Source organism: Phodopus roborovskii, unplaced genomic scaffold (assembly GCF_943737965.1).
Source record: "Phodopus roborovskii unplaced genomic scaffold, PHOROB, whole genome shotgun sequence".
NCBI classification, from domain to species: Eukaryota; Metazoa; Chordata; class Mammalia; order Rodentia; family Cricetidae; genus Phodopus; species Phodopus roborovskii.
In genome coordinates this window covers 366,197-391,947 of record NW_026126483.1, presented here as the reverse complement: position 1 = coordinate 391,947, position 25,751 = coordinate 366,197, and the positions used below count along the sequence as shown (strand labels likewise).

Below are 25,751 nucleotides of genomic sequence, written 5' to 3'. Positions count from 1 at the left end.
GAAGCCCAGATGGAAAGCTGGGCAGCAGATACAAGGTAAGAACTGAGCCCAGGCTCAGTGCTTCTGCTCAGAATGAAGTCCAGGTCTTCCAGGACATTAATTTTACGGAGAGGGTTCTTTGGATATTCCCCACCTTTTTACTTATTTTCCCTTTTTCTCATATTATCCCACCTTGATCTCCAGAAATTCAACACTGTGCCATTTAGTGTTCTAGAATGATATACCCACATGTCTTGGCTAGGGTTTTGATTGTTGCTGTAAAACACCATGACCAAAGAGCAAGTTAAGGAGAAAAGGGTTTATTTGACTTACACTTCCAGATCATAATTCATCATAGGAGGTCAGGGCAGGAACTCGAGCAGGGCTGGAACCTAGAAGCAGGTGCTGAGGCAGAGGCCATGGTAAGGTGCTGCTTACTGGCTTGCTTCCCATGGCTTACTCAGCCTGCTTTCTTAAAGAACTCAAGACCAGCACCCCAGGAAGGCACCACCTACAAGGGGCTGGGCCCTCTTCCACTGATCACTAATTGAGAAAATGCATTACAGCTGTATGTCATGGAGGCATTTCCTCAACTGAGACTCCTTTCGCTCTGTTGACTCCAGCCTGTGTCAAGTTGACACACAGAACCGGCCAGTGCACCATCTGAAGAATGTCTGTACAATCAATCTACAAGAGAACCATTTTACACTGGGCAGAACTGACTTTGTCTGGATGGAAGGGAGATTTTCTGTTTGTTCCTTTCTTTTGGCACACACAATAAATGGATGTCTGGTCTTACAAGGAGGATCTTTGACATGGTTTTATAAGCTAAACAGACATTATGAGTTCCTCTCTGCTCAAGTATAAATCAGTTTTGTCCAATTTTTATTTATCATGTATAGTTTTTTTTTTTTTTGCATGTCACTTTTATACCAGAAAAGATGCCAGATCTTATTATAGATGGTTGTGAGCCACTGTATGGTTGCTGGGAATTGAACTCAGGACCTCTGGAAGATCTGCCAGTGCTCTTAACCTCTAAGCTATCTCTTCAGCTCCCTGATTTGCCATTCTTTAATCATCCAACCTTGTATGAAGATGTTCAGGGCACCTTGACCTAACATCTCACACACTCTCTCAGTTTAGACTTTGTCAGTATGACATTGCCACAGTGGAAAAAAGGGAGCTTTCTGCCTAAAGATGGCTTCAAAGTGTGAAGAGCACTTACAACATCATAATGGGCGAAGATTTTCTCAAAGTCCCTCTTCCTCTCTTCAGTAGAAGAAGCCTGGGTGCGAAGAAAACATTATGTCAATCCAGGAACACATAGCTACTGGTATATAATTCCCACAGGGTGTTGGGCAACCCTTATAAACTCTGAATCAAGTTAAAGTTCCTTGATTCCTCTAATAGTGTTATACAAATGGATATCTTTTGTTATAGTTTGAATGGGAAATGTCCCCCACAGTCTCATGTGTTTGCAGTTTTTCGTCAGTTGGTGGCGCTGTTTTGGGAGACTGTAGTACTGTAAGGAGATGGGGCCTTGCTCGAAGAATTGAGCCACCAAGTAGCAAATGTTTAGGTTTTATAGCTCAGCCCTATTTCCTATTGGGTCCTCTGTTTCCTGCTCTACCCAGGTGTAAGCAAGATCCCATTTCCACAGCTACAAGCTGCTCCTGCCACCATGCCTCCCTGACCATGATGGCAATGATGGACTATCTCTATAACTGTGAGCCAATATAAACCTTCTCTCCCTTCACTTCCTTGCCACATTTGTTTTTACCATAATGACTAAGAAAAATAACTAATTTACCTTTCCTTCTTTGCAGATACATAAAGAAACAAAGGTAGCAGAAACCCATCAAGAGAAATGTCATCACTTACATCCATTTTAAATTGGAGAAGGAAGTTTTCCTGAAGAGCCAGAATCCTAAATGGGGGGAAAAGAACAGAATCCGCGTGACCCTCTGTAAGCTCTCCCATCTGTCAGTAAATGCACAGCTCTGCAGAGAGGAAATGACTGATGGTTTCCACATTATCCTGAAGAACTGTACAGAAACTTGAAATACAGGAATTCCTATACCATCAATGCATGGAGAGTGATGGGCAAACTTTCCTGTTGATTAGCCTTCACTACACAAAGCTTTAAAGACCCTTCCTGGCGGGAAATCATACACTACAGGCTTATGAAAGTTTGCCCCACAAAAGCAATGAGAAAAATGGAAAGTCATTTAAAGCCTTTGGCAGTCTGGGGAGTGTTTATTTTATAAAAACAATGGAATCAATATGGTATGGTAGTGCAGTTCTAACAGTCTAGCACTCTGGACACTGAGGCAAAAGACTTTTCAATTTGAAGTCACCTGGGCTTCAAAGACACTGTCTCCAGGAACCAAAATAAAACAAAACAAAACTAAGAAAACCCCAGCTATATCTTGGCAAGAACAAGAAATGTTGTAGCATTCTGTTCCCCAACCTGTACACTGAGTCCCTGAAGAGTGACTGGGAATTCATTGTCCCAGACATTGTCCCAGAATTAAGGAAGTCTTGGATGGGAATATGGCTTAGTGATAGAGGTCTAGCCTATCATGGGTCAAGGCCTGCTTACTATGCCTGGCTCCTATTTCATCCACAACAAAACAAAAGCATTCTCTTTCTGGTCACAAACTGAGCATTAAGCTTCCCAAGAATAGACTTCAGTGGATTCATACAATGAAGAGGAGAGACTGTATGGAACAAGTTCAGAAATGACACCAAATAAATGAACAACAAAAGTGTCATCACCAATAATATGTCCTAAATGGAAAACCAAGCAGTGTCCTCAGCCTGAAATGAGAAGGCAATAGGCAGAAACTTGAATCCATGAGAAAAATCAGAAGCATCAGTAAGATTAAGTGCAAGAGCAATTATAAAAGGCAGCAGCATGTGGGCCTGGAGAGGCAGCTTGGTGGTTAAGAGCATTGGCTGCTCTTGTAGAAGATCCAGTTTCTATTCCAAGTATGTGATAGTGCACAGCCTTCTGTAACTCCAGTTTCTGAGGATCTGGAGCCTTCTCACAGCTTTCAAAGGTACCAGGCAAGAAAGTGATGCATAAACATAGATGCAGCCAAGACACTCATACTTACACATTTTAAAAAGTGGGAACAGTATTAATGTCATTGTTGTTGTTTCCAGTGTTTTAGCCCCCTCAAGCAATTATTCAAAATGTGCACCCCAGACACCTGACATACTGCCAGGTAATCAGAAGACTGAGGAAGGAGGATGCCTTGAACATAGTAGTTCATGGCCAGCCTAGACAACACAGCAATAGCCTATTGAGAAAAAGAAGAAAGAAAAAGAAAGAAAGGAAGAAAGAAAGGAGGAAGGGAGGAAGGGAGGGAGGGCAGGAAGAAAGGAAGAAATGAGGGAAGAAAGAAAGAAAGAAAGAAAGAAAGAAAGAAAGAAAGAAAAAAGAATGAAAGTATAAATAGGTGTTGATGGGAGCACAGCATATAATGATGTGATTTGGAGAACATAAAGAACATGGGGGATTTAACTGTAGTTTAAAACTGTATAAAACCACAAATTTACTATAATGTTGAAATTAAGTTGCTATTAATTCTGTTTGTTAATGGCAATCCCCCAGAGAACTATTAAGAAAATAACCCAAAATGACACAGCCATATCTGATGGAAATGGCAAAAGTCATAAAGCCAACATAGCTGCTTGACAAAGACCCAGCAAAGCTGAGCTGCATGATGGCCACCGTGCCACTTTTGCTTTTGATCTACTTGTATAGCATGCTTGTGGGGGGTGGGGAGGCTTTTAATATTTGCACAATATGAAGATATTGGATTGATGGTAATTTTTTTATGAATCATTCATGCCTCCTCCCAGGAGTTTTGCTTCTAAGTTTCCCCAGGAAAGTCCTGAGCACTCCACCCCTCCTACTTTTTAGGGAGATATCCTTAGCTACTTAAAGGTCTTCCTCATGTTTTGGAGGTTGTGACACACATACGGAAGCCAGAGGTCCTTTTACGAGGCTCTGATATGTTCTTCAAACATCTGCCCCTGCACTTACTGAGGGACAAGATAATCACAACAATGTAAACTTAAAAGGTCAACAAGATTTGTCAAGAGTTGGTAACAGATCCGATTACAAGCCTCTTCCTACTATACCACAGAAGCAATTTTGTGGCATATATATAGCAACAAAGTTAGATTAGTTGAAGTGACCTCTGCCCCACACAGGAACTTATATTGATGGGCAAAGAATGATGTGGAAAGATGGTAAAAGAATGAGAGAGAGGTCAGGACCTCCTCTTCTTAAGAAAATGTATCTCATGTGGAGACACTTGTGTCTTATGACCAAGGAACAAAAGAATTCCAAGATTAAACATACAAATAAATTCTACAAATATATAAAATGCCAATGTTATATTGTGCCAGGAACTGGATAATAACTGCAGCATCTTTGGCCTGAGGATATTTCTTGGGCACTCTGACTATTAAGAGTTAAGAATGCACTGCTTGGGACATGGCAATCTGCCCAGGCTGGTTGGAGATTTTCTTCCTGTCTAATGTCCTTGAAGCCATAAAAACTACCAGACTAAAAACAGGCTGTCATGCCTCTAGATTCTTAATAATTGGGTTACGGGGTTGATAAATAAAAATGATAAAAGATAACTTTCATAAAAGAGTTATAAGAGATAACTCTGTTTATCATTAATGACTAAACCTGATGGAAAATGATTGTATAAGAAAATGTCTTGAAATTCGCAGTCAAGTGGATGGCACTTGAAGAAACCATCCTGAATGAGGTAACCCAGTCACAAAAAAGAGGAACATGGTATGTACTCACTCATATATGGATTTTAGACCTAGAGCAAAGAATCAGTAGCCTATAATTCACTCCACCAGAGGAAGTAGAATACAAGGTGTATTCTAAGAGATTCATATAAAGTCCCTCACAGAAGGGGGAAGGGACAAGTCCCCCAGAGCACAGGGGAAGTGGGGGGGGCAGTGAATGGAGAAAGAAGTAGGAGAAAGAGAAGGGGAGGAAAGGAAGGCACGTGAGACTAGGAAGACTGAGTCAGGGTAGGAATAGAAGACAGAAGAGCGCGCGCGCGCGAGAGAGAGAGAGAGAGAGAGAGAGAGAGAGAGAGAGAGAGAGAACATATAAGAGGGAGCCATTATTGGTTTGAAAAGAAAACTGAACCTAAAGAAAGGTCTAGAGACCTACAAGACTGCTACCAACTAACAATTTGAGCTTCCGTGGAAAGGCTACCATAAATGCCCTTCCAGGATACTGAGATCAACAACTAACTTATCCAACATCATGGAGCCCTCATCTAGTACCTGTTGGAAACAGAAGCAAACACCCATAACTAAACACTGAGTTGAACTGGAATCCAGATGCAGAGGGAGAGGACAAGACCAGGTTGCAGAAACACACAGAGACAGCTGACCTGAACAAGGAAGAGCTAACGGGCCCCCAGACTGATAGTGGGAATCCAGCATGGGACTGACTTAGGCTCCCATGAATATGGGTCTCAGCCAGAAGGACTGAGCAGTCTAAGAGATCTCAGAGAGTGGAACCAGGATGCATTCCTGGTGCACAAAAGGACCTTGTGGACACATCCCCCAGGGAGGAATACTGCCTTAACCTAGAGGCAGGAGAGAAGTCCTAGTCCCTACTTCAAATGACTTGACAGATCTACATGACCCCCACCTGGATGGCATTGCCCTACATGTGGAATTGGGGTGGGGGATGGGAGGAGAGGGTGATCAGGGTGCATGTGAGGGGGTAGAGAGGGTAAAAGGAAGGGAGGGAGGGAGGGAGAACTGGGATCGACATGTAAAATAAAAAATAAATTAATTAATTTAAAAAAAGAAAAAAAAAACATCATGGTTCATCAATGATGAATAAATTTGTAGCCCCAAATAAGCAAGAGAAAAAGTTAAACACTGCTAGCCCCTGGCACCAAAAGATGTAAATAGTGAAAGATAATTAAATAGGATAATGAAAATAGTTCACTATAAAATAATTATTTGGCATAAGATAGAAAGGAGAAACAACAACAGAGAAAACACAGAAAAATAGCAAACATCAATCCTTACATCATTAGCAAACACATTAAATATTTGTGGGTTCATAGCTCCATTAGAAGCAAAGACGAGCAAAATGCAAAGGAAGAAAAAACCATTGCTATTTACAAATAGCAATAGTATCAATAAAATCCAAAGAACCAAACAAAAGCTTATTCAAGCTAATAAACAAGACCAGCACAGTTACAGGAGACACAATCAACACAGACTTTTCTATTGCATTTCTGTTCACTAGAAATAACCAAAGCAAAACTGCACACCTGCAGTTACAGCAGTCTGGAGATTGAGGCAAGAATAGCATGAGTTTAAAGGCCAATCTGCCTGGACTACCTAGAGAAACCCTGTATCAAAAACAAAAAGAAGTGGAGGAAAAGAAAGGAAGGGGAGAGAAAGAAAGCAGGAAGGAAGAAGGGAGGGAGGAAGTGAAGGAAGGAGGGAGAGGAGAAGAGGAAAACAAAGCAGAACTGTAGTGATGTGAAATTTCCCTTCATGGGCTCATGTGTTTGCACACGTGGTCCCAGTCAATGGTGTTGTTTTGGGAACCTCTAGGAGGTGCAGTTTGCTAGAGGAAGCTCATCACTAAAGGCATGTTTTGATGATCTTGTAGCCTTTCTGTTCTCTCCCACTCCTTCCTGTGTATGGATGACTATGTGGCCAGCCAGCCTCCTGCTCTTGCTGCCAGACCTTCCCAGCCATTTTAGACTCTCGAACTGTAAGCCAAAATAAATCCTTTCTTAATTTGCTTTTATTCAAGGTGTTCTACCACAGCAACAAGAAAGAAATAAGATCCAAAGCACCACTCCATATATGATATCATCTAAAAGAAACAAATGATTGAGAAGAAACTGAACAAGAATAGGTTCAACTTATAGACTGACAATTCCAAAGTATCTTCTAGAGGAACTAATGACCTGGAAAAATGGAAAGACGACTGTTATTTATAACCTTGAAGACAATATTGTTAGGAAGACAATATTTCCCAGTTTGAACAGCAGATTCAGAACAAAATCTATGGAAATCTGAGTTGCCTTTATGCAGAAACTGACTTATCTAGTCCTAAAATTATATCAAGATATGCAAATGGACCCAGAATAGCCAAAACAATCTTTAAAAAGAACAAAATTGGAGGACTCCACACTTTAAAAACTTACTACACATCTCCAGCAATCGGGGCAGTTTAGAAATTACTACATTTCCATTTGGCAGTGTTGAGGAAAATTAAATATAGAATTACCATGTGAACCAAAGTTCTACTTCCAAGAATATAACCAAGGGGAGAAGCTCATCACATTCACACACTAGCACTGTTTATAGTATCTATAGAGTAAAAACAATCCAAATATATTTCAAGTGATAAAGGGGCAAAATATAGAGTGTGTTCAGCAGAGTACCCAGCCACAACAAGAAATTCATGGGTCAGTGGTCCCACAACAGAGACACACCTTTCAAAACATTATTGTAAATGATATAGCTAGACGTAAAAAGTGCATGCATGGTCCCATTTATATTCACATTTCTCTTTGCATGTATGTGCATGTGTGCATTCGTGTGTGTGTGCGTGTGCGTGTGTGTGTGTGTGTACATGCATGTGTGCATGTGTGCATGTGTGTGACTGAACTTACAGTCTTAGGGATGCTGGCCACCAAGGCCCTCTACCACTCAGCTTATTCCCCTGATTCCATTTATATGAAAAGCTGAGATGAGGCAGATGTCACTGGAAGGAACAAGAAGATTAAAAGCTCTTATTGTCACCCATATTGTCAATGTATCCTTTAGACACTGACTTTTCTCCTGAGGTGTGACTCTCAAAGAAATCTTTTGGACATCTTCTTGTGGGGTGGGATGGGAATTCTGTCTCAATTTCCCAAGAAAATCAGAAAACCTTGTGGGGTGGAGGGAGCAGAAACAAGATTTTAGAGTTGAGGTCCCCTTGCCGGGCTCTGTGGGGAGAAGCACATTGTTCCTCTTTGACTGATATAACAATGTCCCCTTTCCATCAAAGTGACCAAAAATTAGGACGAAGAGCCTAAGGAGCTTCACTTAGGGAGACAATGCTCCTAGAAAAGACAAATCCATCTTCTGTGTAAGAGTCAATGCCCTGGTCAGGACTGATGGCAGTCTTCCTAGTGTGTCTCTTCACAGACAACCTTCAAGCCAGGCACTGAGCCTACCAAGCATATGCAAAGCCACGGGTTCAATGTCATGAACAAGAAAGAGGTAGAAGACCACACAAACAAGTGATACACAATGCCAAAATGCTCCCACCATGCTGTGACACACTCAAAAAATTCTTTCTAGAAGTTGTATCATGCTTTTCTGATATCCAGCCTCTGAAATGGTGAAATAATTCAATGGGTTGTTTTTTGGTTTATCATTTAACCTACCTCTGACATTTCATTATAGTTATGGAAAGCTGCTTAACAATACACATGGTAATCTATCAGCCCCAAGTAACCTGGAAGACTCATGGACTATGTTGTGCCTGCTCTCATCCTCCCCCCCCCTCCACTGCTAGCCTTCAGGTACTCCAGAGGGTAGTCAGCCCTCAAAGGCCAGCAGAAAGCTAGTCCTACTGAAGTCAATCAGTTGTTACTTTTGTTCTGAATTAACAATTCAACATTCCCAAAGTCAGGTAATAGTTTCAAGATTTTTTTCATTTATCATCATCATTGGGTTTGTTTAGTTAGATTTGGGGTTTGGAGGGAGATATTTTTACTTTGGTTCTGGCATCACAGTGTGGGACCATGGTTGTCTGGCCTCTGTGGGCAAAACCCACTCATGACACATTTATGAAATTAATAAAAATTAATTATATACATTGTCTATGTAGGCAGGATGGAGCTTTGATTATCTTCACAAAGGAATCTGTTTCCCAAAGTGATTTAGAAGCACCACAGTTGGTTTAATAAGATGAACCTGGTCTCCTAGACTCCAGGCTAGGGTGGATCTCAGATTTCAAAGGATGTGCGTTGCCATCAGACCCTTGGACAAGAACTTCTGAATTTACCACCATTTCTACACCACTTACCTTGCCAAGTCGTTAAGATCCAATCGGCCATCTTTGTTTTTGTCAAAGATCTTCATCTAAAAGGCAAAATGGAACATGAATTCAACAAATATTTGTACCAGAAATTGATCTTGAAAGTTCTCTTCTTTTGTGTGTGTAGGGGGGACGACAAGGGGGTGAGAAAGGGTTTCTCTTTATAGCCCTGGCTGTCCCAGAATCCCACATCTCCATCTGTAGACCAAACTGGCCTTGAATAGAGAGAGATCTGCTTTAGGAGAGCTGAGATTAAAGATGTGCACCACCACCACACAGGGATCTTGAAAGTTCTTAAGGTACCTCTCTAAACCAGCTGAGCTGAGGAACACACCAAGGAGAAATAAGTGTTTGCCACCAAATGACTGCAGCTCAGCTTCTGGTTGGGATGGGTCACAGTGACCAATATTCAGTGTGTTATCACAACAGGGGTCCATGTCTTGCTCCTCTGACAGAGATCTAGGACTGGCTGGCAGCTCTCCTCTCACAGCAGCTAATCTCTGGCATCCTTCCTGGTTGCCATGGCAGAAAGAAAATAGCAGCTCATTTAACTGATTAAAATTTCATTATTCTAAAGCAAGCTACCAGCCACATCTAAATTCAAAGGAGTAGGTCAGTCAGTCCTGCGTGCTTCCAAGGAGACCTGTAGTTATTTGGTGGGTGGCAGCAATAACTGCTGGATTACTAATAAGTGAAATAAGACTCTGCATAGTGATGGCAGATGAAAATCCGGTGTGTCACTTTGAGTCAGGGCTTTATTTATTTTATATTCACCTATGGCATCTCAGCAACCAAGCCTTGGGTGAGGGGATCTTATGGAGGATTCCCCTGCTGAATAGAACAGGGGGCAAAAGACATCTACCATTGTTCCAAAAGCCCATCTCTGCCTGTACAAAACTTTAGGTAAGATGGTATTAAGAGCCAAAACTTTCTGTTCTAACCTCTCAGGGCTTAGGCATATACAGGGAACACATTTATTTCCATTTATGAGTTGGAGTGTGACTTCTCTTTCTAGGGCTCCAGAGTATCTGTGGACATATCATGTGAGGAGGCTGCACAGGCAAAGGAGGCATGAGCTCATCTGAAAAATTATTAGTTTTAGATCCATTCTTCTTCTCCAAATTCAGTTTTATTTTTAGTATTTGAAATTAATATGAAATCCCATTTTCCCCAACCTTTGACATCAAAATATGTCTGTTATAGAACATAATAAAACAGGGGTGAACCTGTAATAGTACGCTATAATCCCTGTACTTAGGAGCCGGATACAGAAGGATTGGTGCAAGTTCAAGGCCAACCTGGGCTCTATAATAAGACTCTGTCTCATAAAGCAAAAGCAGAGATGTCACAGATGGCACAGGTGTATCTTGGAACTTCTCACATGTGCTATCATATCCTTTAAATGTAAATAGTATGTGCAGTCAGATAATGACAGTTTTTGAGGGTGGCTCACAGCTCACCCTTTGTGAAGCTGCTGTTACAGAGGGTTCTGTCTTAATAGAAAGCAGGATTAGATTGAGCCCTAAGCAAGTAGTAACCTTACCTTGAAAGTCATAGGCCTGGCTCCATTGCTGGGCAAACTCAAAAACAAAACTATCTAGGCTGAGAAGTGTTTGAGGAAGAACTGTAGACCAGTGTGGTCAGCTAGACTCCCACTCATCTGAACACTGCCACTGAGATTTACTTCAAATCACAACAGGAGAACTCAATGGGCAAAGTGCCTGTTGTATAAGCATGAGGGTCTGGATTCAATCCCCGGCACTCTGTGTCAAAGCTGGGCTGTGGGATACATACATTTGTAACCCCAAGGCTCATCCAGGCATGGGAAGGAGTAGACACTGGAGAAAACTCAGTGGCTTGATGGCCAGCTAACCTGGAATATGCAGCTGTGGACAACAAAGGGACATTGCCTATCACACTGGAAATTATCCTGTGACCTCCATATGAGTACCATAGCATAGGAGTACCTGCACTTACACACTAAGAATCCTTTGTATACACACACACACACACACACACACACACACACGCACACACACGCATGCACACACGCGCACACACACATGCCATACACACATGAGATTAAAACACACAGACGCTCTCAAAGGCTTGTCTTCTAGGTGATTGTAAATTGACAGTGATGAACTATCTCATGATAATGGACACCCTCAATGAGAGGGCAGCTTTTTAAGCAAAGATTGGAATGATTGGTAAAAGCAATATACATATCTGGATTAAGGGTATTGAGCAGCGATGGGAGACATGCAAACTATGGCACAATACTTAGCCAGGGAGCCCATTTCAAAGTGGAATTGGCAGTAGTGTGGAAAGACCCGGGTAGTGTTACATAGCAGTGTCCTTCCAGATTAAACCTTCCATCTTGGAAGGAAGCTCCTTAAGACTTACAATGTTCTAAAAGAAGGTAAAGCATGCCATTCTGCAGGAAGCTCCTTAAAACTCAGAAAGCAACAACTCAATAGCTTCAGAAAGTCCCTAAAATTGACTAGATCCGCCAGGCCCATCCTTTCCTCAAATGTATATAAGCAGGAGGAATGCTGAGAGACACTCTCAGAATAGCAGAGCCACCTAGAGACTCCTAGACCATCCAAGCTGCCTGGAAGACACAGAGACCAGCTGAGTTGTAGAGGAGAGATTCTCAGACTTTGGAATTGTCTTCAAATTGTGCAGAGAGTTCTGGGGTTGTGGCTTTTGTGAGTCATCACCCATGTTGGAGTGGGCTTTTCAGTAATGCAGCTGTCTTTGAGTCATCCCTGCTCCTGGTGAGCAACTCCTCACCTGCTCATGTCAATACTCACTGGTTAACCGGGTTGAACACTTGTGCAATAGTTGGCATTCCAGGGGTTCCCTTTCTGGAGTGAATAGACATGTGTGTTTTGTCTCCCCAGGAAAAGTCTATCACGTGACATGTGGAGGTGGATAAAAAGGAGATAAATTAAGGCTAATGTTGACTTGGTAAATAAGCAGGTAGTAATGCTTTGACATTTTCTCTGAAATACAATAGTCATTGGAGGGTTTAAGCTGAACTGTGATCTGGCTACAGCATAATGAAATCACAGGCTGCTGTGTTCAACAGAGAGCACAGAAGGTGACAGTGACCAGTGACAGAATGAAGCCTCTTCATTACCCATCACTGTAGCTCAGAACAGGGTGAGAATTGCCAGATTCATGATGTAATTTGAATATAGCTGCTGTTACATTGTGAGTGTCCCTTTAAAGAACATATGCTGGAAGCTTGGTCTACAGGGGCGACGTTGAGGTGAGAAAGTTTAGTTTGGTCTCCATCGAACCAGTGTTGAGTGGAGGAAATGTGCTCATTTGGAGGGCTTAATGCAGATGTTGAGTGACTCGGTTCCAAGACGAGAGAGTTGTTATAAGACTGAGCACGGCCTTAGAGTGCCTGTCCTGCTTCCATCTCACTCTGTTCTGTTTCACATACACTTTTCCTGCCATTGGGATGCAACTGCCATGACTTCCTAACCAGAAGGCAAACAGGTGAAGACTAGTCAATCTTAGATTCGGAGCCTCCCTAAACCGTCAGCTAAATGAATCTCCTTTCTTTACATACCACTGTGCTTCAAACATTTTGTTGGTAATGATAGAATCTAAATTAGTATGATAGTTGATAGATAGGGTTTGCTAATTAGATCTAGAGTGGCAGAGAAGGCATCAATAAAGGAGAAGGGAACCTCCAGCAAAGGAAGTTTATGAGTTAAGGTAAGAACTTCCGTTTTGGGTATGCTAACTTTGAGATGTTGGACTTAAAAATTGAGATATATATCCACATTGCCCAAGAAGTTCAGAAGAATGGTTTGAGTCAGAGACATAATGTCATCAGGCATTAGCTTGCATTTTAAACAGGTTAGCATCCTCAGCATATGAAAAGTAAACATAGGGAAAATATCCCACAAATGAGTTCAGATGGGTCTCAGACTAGACGGACTTCATGCCCGTCATAAGACCAGTTTAACCTCATAGAAATTTCTGTCTGTCAAAGTGTCAGAATTCCATTTGTTGTTTTGTGATAGTCATTAGCTTGCATTTAACACAATTAAATATCATTTAATGATATCAATCTAGATAAACAGTCTCTCCTCCTTCCTGGAATTGGTAGCACCCTTTCCTTCCTTCCTCCTCCAGAATGTTAATTAGAAATCTGCACAGGACAAAGTGTACAGGTCTGAGACTTTCTCTTCTGATTGATTGTTCACCTTCTGCTCATTTGTTAGTCATGCTTCTTCACACAACTGTTAAATGTGGCCATTCTCATTAGGGTCAACTTGAACTCATCTGATGGGATACATCTCTTAACCAAAGCATTTCATGCTAAATCTCAGAAGAAAATCTTCAGGGCAACTTTGCACTGATCATCTTCATCACTCAATAGGAAGGCACTAAAGCAGCAGAAATGTGATTCACTCGTGGGGAATCACTCAGCACTCAGGAGACACATGGCTTCTTAGACTTGGGACTCCAGGTAAAACTAGCATTGAAGGATAGACAGGAAACTTGAACTCAACTCCTCTTACTGGTTCATGCTTTATGGTGGTGACATTCACAGTGGAAGTGACAGGAATAGCCAGAGCATTTCTGGTCCTTTCCCCTACTACTCCAGATTCCCTCTCATGAAAGCTCAATGGCTAAGGAAGAGACTTCATCTTCCTTCCCAGCTCCTCCCTAAACATATGACAGTGACAGAACTCACATCTGCCAGGTGCCATGTCTACTTGGCCCTGGAACATTAAGTTTAAGGGGCCCCAAGAGAATCCTTACTTACTTTATCATGGTTCAGTCATAACTGATTCTTAGGTAACATCAGAAAATTCAGTTCAATTTTTATTAAGCAGCCTGATGAGTATCAGATTTCTGTGAGGATAGGAACTTGGAGATAAGATGCTGCTGTAGGCTATAGGGATGCTATGTGATGATTAGCTTTAATTGCCAACTTGATACAGACTAGAATCACCTGGGAAGAGTTTCAGTAAGAAAGTACATCTACATTTGAGTTGACCTGGGACATGTCTATGAGGAGTTACCTTAAGTTAATGAATATGAAAAGACCCATCCCACTGCGGGTGTTACCATTCCCTAGGCAGGTGTCCATACCCTGTATGAGAGTGCAGGAAATAGCACCAGCCATAGTGTGTCATGGTGCTTCAACAGAAAAAAAATATAAGCAGATTAATACATTCTGTCAATAGTAAATAAAAAGTCTGAGTTTCATTTTTAAAGAAGCGGAGAAAACAAGCTAAGTACAAGCAAACAAGTAAGCATAGAAGCATAGTCATTTCTCTCTGCCCCTGCTTGTGGATGTGATGAGGCTGGCATTTTACAGTTGATTACCTTGATTGCCCCACAAAGATGGACTATAACCTTCAGTTTTTAAGCTGGAATAAGTTCCTTCCTCTACTAATTTTTCTTTTTGTTAGGAAATTTTATGACAACAACATAAATGAGACTAGGATACCCTCAGTTTTCTACCATGCAGGCTCTACTTTTCCACTCACTCTGTTGTGCAATACAATGTATTATTTGCTGTATGTATTGTTTACTGTCAAGCTCCTCATTCCTATTTCCCTCACTGTTGAATCTCCAGTGACTAGACTCATGCCCAGGGCATGATAAGCATTTAATGAGTGTTTGCTGGATGACTTCGGTGAATGACTATGAGGTTAAGGCAGGGACATGCACAATAGCTTAGACAGAGTGTGGTGCTGGATTTGCTGTTAAAGGAAGCTGTGAGGATTTCTTAGGAAAAGACATCTAATGGAATCTTGAAGGATGCTCAAGATCCAGGGGAAGAAGAGTAGAAAAAGAATAGCTAAAGCTATATAATGAAGCAGAAAGCAGGGATTAGAATTGTTAGCTGGGGATGGACAGGATCCCTCTGCTCAAACAGCTTCAAGCTGCAAGAAATGCCAGAAAGCTGCACGAGATTTAAAATGTAAATATATTCATTGTGTAGTTCATGTTTTACAAATTAATTAAATTGAGATAACAACAGACAGGCTAACATTCTGTTCAACTGATGTTTAAAATATGTTCAAGGCCTCCTAGTCTGGCCCCCTGAAAGATGCAAACTAGTTACTTTTTGTGTTTATTCCGTGACAGAGCTTCACTGGTGCTTAGATCAGAAGGATCTCAGAGGCTCTTGAGTGGGCCACCTCCTTCCTGTCCCTGGGAGATCACCACCTTCCCAGAACTGAGCTGGTGTTTGCTCAGGGTCCCCAATATCATCCTGCATTCAGTTAGAACAAATAAGCCAAATGCTTCCTTGACATCATGTCCTGGGATTTGGTTCTCTCTTGAGCATCGTCTTTCTTACTTACAGGTAATCATGGTAAATATAGCTCTCATTTTTCCCTGGGAAGACTCACTTGCCCCAGGCCAGCACTCAGAGTGGCCAGAGTCCAGGGCATTATTCTGAAGGAGTCCAGGGCTGACATCTAGGAAGCTTAGCTTTATGGTGCCTTTGACTGAGAAACTTAGCTGCTCTTAGATAGCTGATCTTTGAAATAAGTTTCAGCATTTGAGCAAGCCAATTAAAAGCCTATATACAGGGTAGGGTGATAGATCAATGGGTAAAATGCTTCTGCAAGCACAAGGACCTGAGTTTAATCCCTAGGACCTATATTAAAAAAAAAAAAAAAAAAAAAAAACAGTGATGGTAGCATGTGTGTAATCCCAGCTTTGGGAAAGCAGTCCATCAGCTTAGCCAGCTAACCAATAAAACCTCAGGTCAGTAAGAGATACCTGTTTTTATGGATGATTTCTAAGGGATGACCTCTTGCCTTCACATGCATATACATACCCCCACCACAAGCACACATCACACACACACACACACACACACACACACAGTGGACCACATTTTAGAAAACTATATACTGTTCTCAGCTGGATAAACTCCAACTTCTCATAAGCTCTGCTCAGGAATTCTTTGTATAAATATAAATGTAACATGGAGACACCAGTTTAAAAAAAAAGGTGGTAGAAATACACTACTCGTGTATGAAATTCTAAAAAATATAAAATAAAAGTGATGTTCATACATTACACAACTAAGTCTGTCTGTTAAGTCATTTGCTTACTAATTAAGAAAGCTTCAGATGTAATGGGAATGAAGCACAGCCCTGGAGACAGGAAGAGGCTGTGCAAGCCAACACAAACAGTCGAGAGCATTTAGTGAACACTGAAACAGGGAGCAATGATGAGCCCACCACAGGCAACTTTTCCAAGGAGCTTGACACTGAAATCACCTCATGGTTACTTGGGTTGAGAATGTCCTAAGAAGAGGATGCGATAAAGACATGAACTGCAATACGAGCTAGTGACTACAGCCTACCTGTGCTCTCCCTGGAACACAAAGAGCTCCATAGGCATCAACTCTCTTTGTCCTGACGCTACCTAGGCAGCAGTTCATCACTTTCCTAGGTCACAGCTACTGTACACATACACATTTCCACTTGTGTTTCCTCTGCTCTCAGGCCACAAGCTCAGTGAGTAGAATCACCACTCTGGTGGGAGGCCATGTCCACCTGTTGAGTCCTGATGGTACAGGTCCATGTTTACTTGTGTCTGTGTTCCTTTGATGACTATTGATTTTCCTAGCAAGGTGCTTAAAGAACTAGTGTCTTCTGGGCATTCCTGGTCCCTCCAAAGACAGCTGAATAGTTCTCTCTCTCTCTCTCTCTCTCTCTCTCTCTCTCTCTCTCTCTCTCTCTCTCTCTCTCAAGTGCATGCATCTGTTTCCAAGAAAGAGGCAACAACAATTTTAGCCACTGCTCCAGAGCCAGGCTATTCCCATGCAGCCATCCATCAGCAAACATTTCCTGGGTAAATGAAGAGCCCAGGCTCCCTCATAGGGCCCACACTCCTTCACTCACCATGGTGCTGGTGTATTCTTCCAGTTCAGCCTCAGAAATGGCCTTTTTGTGGTAGAGGAAAAGGTCACGGAGAAAGTTCTGTGATGACAAGGGAAGAGTGACATTGAACACAGTGAGCATATAAGATACAACCTTGTTTTCTATTGGGGTGGGTTTGTGATTTATTCATGGAGGAAATAAAATGTTGTTAAATAAGCATTAAGTGGAAGTGTGGAGGGCTGCCATTGAAGGTGCTCTTGGAAGCCAGAAAGGAGCTCCAAGCACAAAACCTATCATAAAATCTCCACTTACTTCTTTTTCAAGGACAGCAGCATGATAAGCAATTTCTAAACCTTTATTTATTTTTTCATTTATTTATTGCTTTTAAACTTTTTATTATTGTTCTGTATGTGTGTGCACGCACATATATAACATGCAGGGGTATGCAACAGTATTTGCAAATCAGAGAAAAACTTTGTGGAGTTGTTTCTGTCCTTACATCTTTATGTGGTTCCAAGGATTGAACTTGGACCATTAGGCTTATGTCTTTACGGGCTGAGCCATCTTGTCAGCTCACCTTCATAATCTTAACATAAATATGCTGCTTTTGAAGTAACAAATTCAAAGCCATGTGTCTTGGGCCCACTGGAATCAAACTCATATATAGATAATTTATATGCATATGTAAAATTATATATTATATAATACATTTACAATATATAATATACTATTGTATAAATATACTTTATATTTATACATATTTATATTATTTTTATATTGTATATATAAATTCTCATAATATATATAATTTCATATATAAATTTATAATATTTGTAAACATTACATATATATATGTATGTTTCCCAAACAAACCAACCCTTCATCAGTGTTGTAGAATTCCCACTGACACTCACACAAAGCTCAGCAGCTGATATGAAGCCACTGCTGTCCGCATCGTATTTGCGCCAAATCTGAAACACACAAAAGTCATTCATCTCAAGTCTTAGACATGCTGTGGGGACAGCAATTGCTTGTTTAGAACTCGGCAGAGACGGAGATGCGTCTCAGAGCCACTCAAGAGGACCCCATGCCTTCTTTTGGAAAACTCAAAATGGAAACCTAAAACAAGAGACTTCCACTAGGAACAGCACATAAAGCAGAAATATCTTCTTTGCATTAAAATCTAAAAATGGAAGAGACTATGGCAATACTGCTTTAAATATAGAGTTGAGCTGTCACAACTATGAGAGAAATTCTAAAAGACCCTACAAGACAAAGAAACAATTTCAGGAAGGGAAGAAAATGACAGGAGCCAAATGTGTCCCAAGCTTGTCTGTTGAGCTCTGACTACATACACAGGCTTACTCAGAGAACTGAGCCCCAGGGAGACAAATCTGGTACAACATGAAGTGGAAAATCTGATCGTTACCTGTTAACAACTAAAATGCTAAAGAGCAGTGTAGTGAGATATTCGCTTCCTCTGCATCTGTGGCACTGACCACACCCAATGGAGGTGGAGACAGGAGAGGAAGTGACTGGGGAACTAGGTCTGAGGAGGAGCCTGGGAGCAGTCTCTTGCTGGCAGGAGGCAGAGAGGAGAGGATCCTGTGGAACTTGCTGGTGTTCATCTGTCTATTTCTCCCTGAATAAACATCTGTTTGGCCTATTTGTTTATCCTGATCCTTATTAAAACACGATAGAGCAGTATCTTGGTAAAATGATGAACTTTGGGGGGCGGTGAATAAAGAAGCTAAGAGCAAGGCAAGGTTGCTTGTGTAACCCCAGTATTGGGGAGACTGAGGCAAGAATGTTGCCCTAAGTATTAGACTAACCTGGGTTACACTGAGTGACCTGCCAAAGAAAACACCAAACCAAACAGTTGGTGGTGATAGCACATACTTGTAATCCCAGAACTTTGGAGAATGATGCAAGGGGATTACAAGTTCAACACCTGTGTGGGCCACACAGAGACCCTGCATCAGAAAGCCTAAAGGCAATGACCAAGAAAACCAACAGATTGAAAAGTTTTCCAAGGACTCTTGCCTGTGTAGCCTTGACTCTGGAAAGAAGGGACAAATTGGCACTGATATCTCATAGTGACAAGCCATCCCTCTTGATGGTTGAGGCCAGCACTGATGTACTGAGGATACAGCTGCATACTGAATCTGGAAGACAGCTGCTGGACATCTGTGAGTGACACTGCAGAATGCCATTTTTAACCAGTGCTATTACTTTGATCACCTCTGACCATTCATTCCAGGGAGGCACACAAGGAAAATCATCATGAGGTGTTTGAGGTTTGGTTTTGCTTTGTTTTGATTTTTAGTAAACAAAATTATCCTTTCATTAAGATTATCAACCATGATTATTAACCTTCGTTGCTGACATTACTGGTTTAGGATCACCTAGAAGACACACTTCTTGTGTGAGAGTCCCTCCAGACGGTTTAACTGGGGATGGAAGAAATTCCATGAGCATGAGCAGAACCACCATCTCATGGACAGGGGCCTAACTAAGTAAAAGGCGAAGAGCCAGCTGAGCATTTGCATCCATCTTTCCATGCCCTCTAATTACAGACATAGTGTGACCACTTGCCTGTCGCCTCACTGTGCACCCTCACTGTGATAGACTGTACTAACAAACTGTAAACCAAAACAAACCCTTCCTAAATTTGCTTTTGTTGGAGATTGTGTCATAGCACTAGGGAAATAATGAATACATTAACTGCCAGGATCTTAATTTCTAGACACAATCAGATTGTAGACCCTGTAGGGGAAGTGTAAGACACTGCTCCTGAAACTGATATTTAGTGAGAAATAGTCAAAAATATCCTTTAAGTCTGTGCATTTATAACTGATTTAGTCAAACTTATAAAATGAATATATTAAATGTGATTCACATTCTAATTTTTATATATAAGTATACCACAATGATGAATGCAAGTAATTTAAAGAAACATAGATTATAATGCAGTCTCCATTTAATGATCTTATAGTATTATTACATCTGAGCCACTGGAGGACTGAACATTTTATGTGAATATTCAGTAAGACAATCTTTAAGAATACAAAGTAAAAAGATGCACAGGCAAACAGAAAAAAGCATATTGCCAGCAGGATCATAGGAAAGGTTACACCCTACAAAATAGGAAGAACACCAAGAAGGGCATTTAAGATACAATCAAAGCACTAGAGAAATAGTTCAGTGGGCACAGTGGTTGCTGCATTCAGACCTACTGAGTTCACATCTCTAGCACCTATGTGAAACATCTGTATGTGATGGCATGCTCTTGTAATGCCAGCTCTGAGAGGTGGAGACAGGAAAATCCCAGGGCTCCTCAACATGAACTCCATGTCCAATGAGAGACTTCATTACAAATGTAAGTACGTACATACATACACATAAACATACATAGGGCATTAGGGACCAGCAAAGGAATGGATGGCAGTCCCACCCTCTTTCTCCATGGAGACAACAAGCGCTCACCTTCATGAACTCCACACTGTTATCCAAAGGAGTTTCCAGGCGAAAGAACAGGAGGAAATTTTCATCCTCAGATAAGAACATATGCGCAAGCTACAGGAAACAAAGAGGAATAGTCAAGGACTCTGGTATTATCAGTGTCCACTTAACAAGTAAAACGTGTAATGCACATATTATAGGGGACATTTTCAGAGCTCCCAGGATAAAAGCGTCCAGCTTGCAGTTCTAAGCCTTGATGATCATTTGTTAATTATTGGTTCTTTCAAAAAGTACCATATTCCTGTTAGATATAAAACTGTGGATCCCCACAATAGAAAATAACAATATCAGTAACGGTAATGATGCTGAATTTGTTTATCATTTAATTTGTTCTATGTGTACTTCTGCCATTAAATTGATGATTAATTTATTGATATTACAAAGTATTGTTCTAAGGTTCATACATACTAAGTCAGTTGTTTCTGGTTTATTTTGTTTTGTTTTGTTGCTTTTTGAGGCAGAATCTCAATATGTGGCCAGGAACAGCCTTAGGACAATTCTCCTGCCTCAGTGTCCCAAGTGGAATTATGAAAGTGATCTACCACACCTGATTTAATTCAAATAATTTTAACAAGCAGCTATAAGGCATGTGAGCATGCGTGCATGAGCGCGTGCACGCACATGCACACACACACACACACACACACACACACACACACACACCATTACTAGTATTTTTTCTAATAACAGAAACTGGGTGACACAGAAATAAAAAAGCTGTCAACACTGCACAGTAAGTGGTAAAGTCTATATTGCAAACTGACACCCTCAAGCTCACACTGAACTGCCATGTTTTGCTGGTCATGTGCTGTAGGGTTCTTCAGGACCAGGTGTGGATACAGGGATGGCTGCTCTCTGCCTAGATTCTGGGACTCTGGCTATAACACGATTAGTGCCCATCTTATACTACAAAAGGCAAATGTATTCACTCAGCTGCCTACCTTCCTATAGAAGTGCCAGGTTGGTTGTTTACTTCACATGGTTTGTGGGCAAGGTAATGTCTTTTTCCCTAGTGATCAAAGCACTGTTTCAGCACACTGGCAAAACTGGCTGGAGTTGTTAAAGTATATGTTGTCTTCTTTCCCAATTGTTACCATAAGTAAAGGTAATTTTCTGTGGGTCTTGTACAGTGTCGCAGAATATGTCAGGATTATACCAGTTATTCACATGCTTGTCTTGTAACAACCACATCCAATCATATAAATCTAATCATTTACAATACAGAAGTCTTGATAATAACTAGTATCAATAAGTTTCGGGTTTGTGCATTACTACAATAGGCTCTTCATCATTTTAGTGTGTACTCCTGTCTTTTTAATTGAGAGACTGAAGGAATGATTCACTGGACACTTGATACAAATGAAGCATGAGGACCTGAGTTAAAATCCTCAGCACCTTTGCAAAAGCCTGTAACTCTAGTGTTGAGTGCAGAGACAGATCTTGGGAACTTGATGGTCAGCCATCCTAGCAATACAGCAAGCTTCAGGTCAATGAGACTCCATCTAAAGTGAGTAAGATAGAAAGGAACTGAGGAAGACACCCAACATCCTCCTCTGGCTTTCACGTGAGTGCTCATGGGTGCACACACATATTCACATACATGTCTATAACACATACACCATACACATACAGACACTGCACAAACACACAATTGCTGTAAAATTGTAAGATGCATCACAGACAGCAGTAGCCTCATCCTACTCAAGATTACTACATCCTTTGATTGAATCACAGCCATACTAAATGACTGGTTATTTGGTTGTTTTTTGATTATTTGTTTGGTTGGTTGAGGGTTTGTTTGTTTTGGTGGTTTATTTGTTTGTTTTTGAGACAGTTATCTGTGTAGCCCTTGTTGTGGAACTCGATCTGTAAACCAGGCCGACCTTGAACTTGGTGATCTGCCTGCCTCTGCCTCTGGAGAGCTAGGATAATGATCTTCAGGGAGAGATGTTTCCAACCGTCCCTGATGCTGAGGTTTAAATTCATGCTCAGTAAATGTTTCCTAATTTTCAAGATTCAATTTGCATGAGATATAGACAAATGTTAGGTCAAGAATGCTCTAATAACAGAACAGATGTGAATGCTGAACTACTTAAAATGACGATAATCACATAGCTGTGCTTGATGACATAACACCTGTAATTGGGAGGTGGAAGAAGGCAGAGCCAAAATTCAAAGTCATCCTCAGGTATACGGTAAATTCCAAGTCAGCCTGGGCTATATGAGATCCAGTTTCGTAAGTGAGTGGGAAGTGGGAAGATTCTTAGTTATTAAGCAGACAACAAAGGAGAGATTATTTCAAAAATATGTAGGCCTTCAGCCTCACTAAAATGTCCTAATTTCTCAGTTGAATGCAATATTTCACTTTATTTTCTGTTGATGTTCTTGTGGTTTTGTTGTTTTGAGGCAAGGTGTCATTCCAAACCCAAGCTAGCATGGAACTCACTCTGAAACCTAGGCTGGTTTTGAAGTTGCAGCAATCTTCCTGCCTCAGCATCCCTAGTGATGGGATGCCAGACAAGAGTAACCATGCCTGGCTTCCATTGTCTTTTAAAAGAAATGGCTGCTCATGGATGAATATAAAGGCATGGAGTGTGTAGTCATGGAACTACCTCTTTCATCTCTATGTGACCTTCTTTAGAGATGTCGTGGGAGGTCATTAACTGTTGCTTCACTTTCTGCACATTTTCTTCCATAAAAGTGTCCTGAAACAAAGAATGTATAGTTATAGTCACCGGGATTGCAAGCACTAAAAGCATGTAGCCCAGTTATCATGTTGCTCCAACCATTTAATCATTTTTGCCTCTTTTGAAAGACAGAGCAGTTACAGACTTTTCTTGATCCACCAACCACCTATTAATATCCCGACTACTAAAACAGATGTAAAAAAGCTTAGTGACTACAGTGGGCATTAAAATAATGTATTTAAATGTCATCAGCTATTTGGTTGAAAGAAAAGACTGGGTTGTTAACTAACATACAAGAGTTCTTTACAGGAACTCAAAGGTTTTACTTTTTTTTTTAACTAAACAGTCCAGTTTTGAAGATTCCTTGCTTTCTTTCTTGGGGAGAAATAGTTCTAAGTGGGTAGTAAATAAAAACAAAAGCAAAGAAATGAGTAGATATCGAGTTACCAAAGATAGCCCAGCTCTATCCCATGTATGACATTCCCTACACTGCTGTTTGTCTTCAGTCATCTTCCCTAGTGGACATCAAGGTTAGCCCAGGGAATATAACATACATAATTAGTGAGGAAGGAATCAGCAAGCATGGGCTGAGAGGTAGAGGTGATCACAAACATTGCCCAATTCTGAGTTCATGGGAGTTAAGCTTTGTGCTATGTTTTTTCATCTTGACACTGCTCTCAAGAGGCTCCATGTCCATCAGCTACTAATTACCAGTGCCCAAAAGAGGTGTGACTGTTGAATAGCTACCATCCATACCACGATGACATGGTAAGGTTGACTCAGCTTCTGGAGGGCTCCCTGGAATCCTCGTCTATCTATCTATACATGTTCAGAGCAGTTGCTTGATGTTCTTGAACTAACCCAGATGTCCTCCTTTGCCACTCGAAATTCTCGAGAATAACTGTAGACAGTGCTGGGAAATAAAAAAAAATCTTCAAATAAAAGCCAAGTTTGGAACGGCCTAGGCATTTAGTATTCCTGTCTCATCCAGAATAGGATGCCCCAAAACACATTAGCTCAACTCAGCAACAAACCCAGGGCATACCGCTTGCTATTGAACACTCCCGTGTACCTGTCACACTTAATGCCAGCTGTAGGAACATGACAGTAAGACAGATCTGGCCTGTATTCTCCATCTTAGGCTGCCAGAGGGCATCTTTGCCCTGCTTTTCCTTCCACCAGGCTTCTCTCTGTGAGGTGTCCATAATGGCGAGGAAGGGGGAAGGAAGGGAAGCTTCCCCGGTGAAGCTCGGAACAGAGAGGATGGGCAGTGAAATACAAAGTTGGGAAATACCAAATAGGAAATGAGCATGAAAAATAAAAAGGTCTTCCATAAAGAAAGAGCATCTCAGAATGTTCACAGCAGCTGTAGGAGACAGAAAGATGTTCCTGTAGCCTGCAGCCCTTAGCTTCACTCCCAGTTCCTGCCACTTTCTTCTTTGAAGGTGTGTTTCTGTGCACATACAGGTGTGAGAATGCATGAATGCCCCCGCTGTGTGTGTGTGTGTGTGTGTGTGTGTGTGTGTGTGTGTGTGTGTGTGTGTGTGTGTGAATGGTTTCAGTTTCAGTTTTTACTTGACTAACATAGCAGCAGTGTCTTTCTTTTTCTTAGGACCAATCCCTTCAGCTCAGCTGTTCATATTTCCAGGAGTGTAAAACAAGGTTGAAGAGTAACACCAACTCTCCATCTTCTCTTCTTGAAACATGACAATTCGTGGCCATTGTCTATTGCTACCCTCAGTCAAGGTGTCTGCTTCTCCAACATTAGTCTTGGTGATTTAGAAGAGTGAAGAAGAAACATATGAGAGCATCCGAGGCACCATTGACTTGTGATTTGGAAGCCTGTTGTTTGCTTTTGGTCTCCAGGAAATGGGAAGAAAGGGTGATTTCACAAGCTGGGCACTAGCTGAGCCAGGCTGGCTTGTCACTTTCAGAAGTATACTCTTGTGCTTCCCTGAAGTAACACTGTTACTTCAAATAGAACACAGAGTGTCTAGCAGAGTTATTAAGGCCTAGAGTCAGGAGTTTTATAAATGATAAATTATTCAAACAATCCAGGGACATTTTGGTGACTTGCTTTGGATTTTTTTTCTAATTTAGTTAAACAATTAGTTAAACAATAGTTTTCTCTCTCAGGTATATCCAACCTTTTGACATTGTGACAAGACATTGTTATCTACAAAGTTCACAGTGGAGAAGCATGCAATCAAATGACCAAGAAAAGCAATCTCATATTTTAAGTAAGTTTACAATTTTGGTTGGACCCCGTTCATCACTGTCTTTGGACTCAGGCAGCCCATGGATATCCTTGCTTAGCTCTAAACAACATAAGACCTTGAAGCTTAAAAGCCAATTCTTGGAAGTTCAGGTACTTTGGTCAGTAGAATCAACTTCATATAAACATCATGTCGAGAATGTGGTTCCTGGCACTGGACTCCTGTCTCACTAATTGTAGGAAGAAGGTGCAGAACATGTGTTTAATATTGAGTTATAAACAAGGTAGAAAACACTCTCAACTGAGGATTTAAGATACTGAATTCTCTAGGATCATGGTATGCA

At 41.2% G+C, this 25,751-nt stretch overlaps 1 protein-coding gene across 1 annotated transcript in view; it reads right to left on the bottom strand.

Moving 5' to 3' along the window:
• The window catches only part of Scgn (secretagogin, EF-hand calcium binding protein), a 38,775-nt gene that overhangs the window by 7,072 nt on the left and 5,952 nt on the right, over window positions 1–25,751 (bottom strand). The window contains exons 3-9 of the mRNA XM_051194597.1: window positions 23,118–23,210; window positions 20,470–20,559; window positions 17,898–17,954; window positions 17,005–17,082; window positions 9,089–9,144; window positions 1,861–1,906; window positions 1,205–1,264 (exon numbers count right to left, since the gene is read on the bottom strand). Coding sequence (XP_051050554.1) covers window positions 1,205–1,264; window positions 1,861–1,906; window positions 9,089–9,144; window positions 17,005–17,082; window positions 17,898–17,954; window positions 20,470–20,559; window positions 23,118–23,210 — 480 coding nt within the window. The remainder of the gene's footprint in view (window positions 1–1,204; window positions 1,265–1,860; window positions 1,907–9,088; window positions 9,145–17,004; window positions 17,083–17,897; window positions 17,955–20,469; window positions 20,560–23,117; window positions 23,211–25,751) is intronic.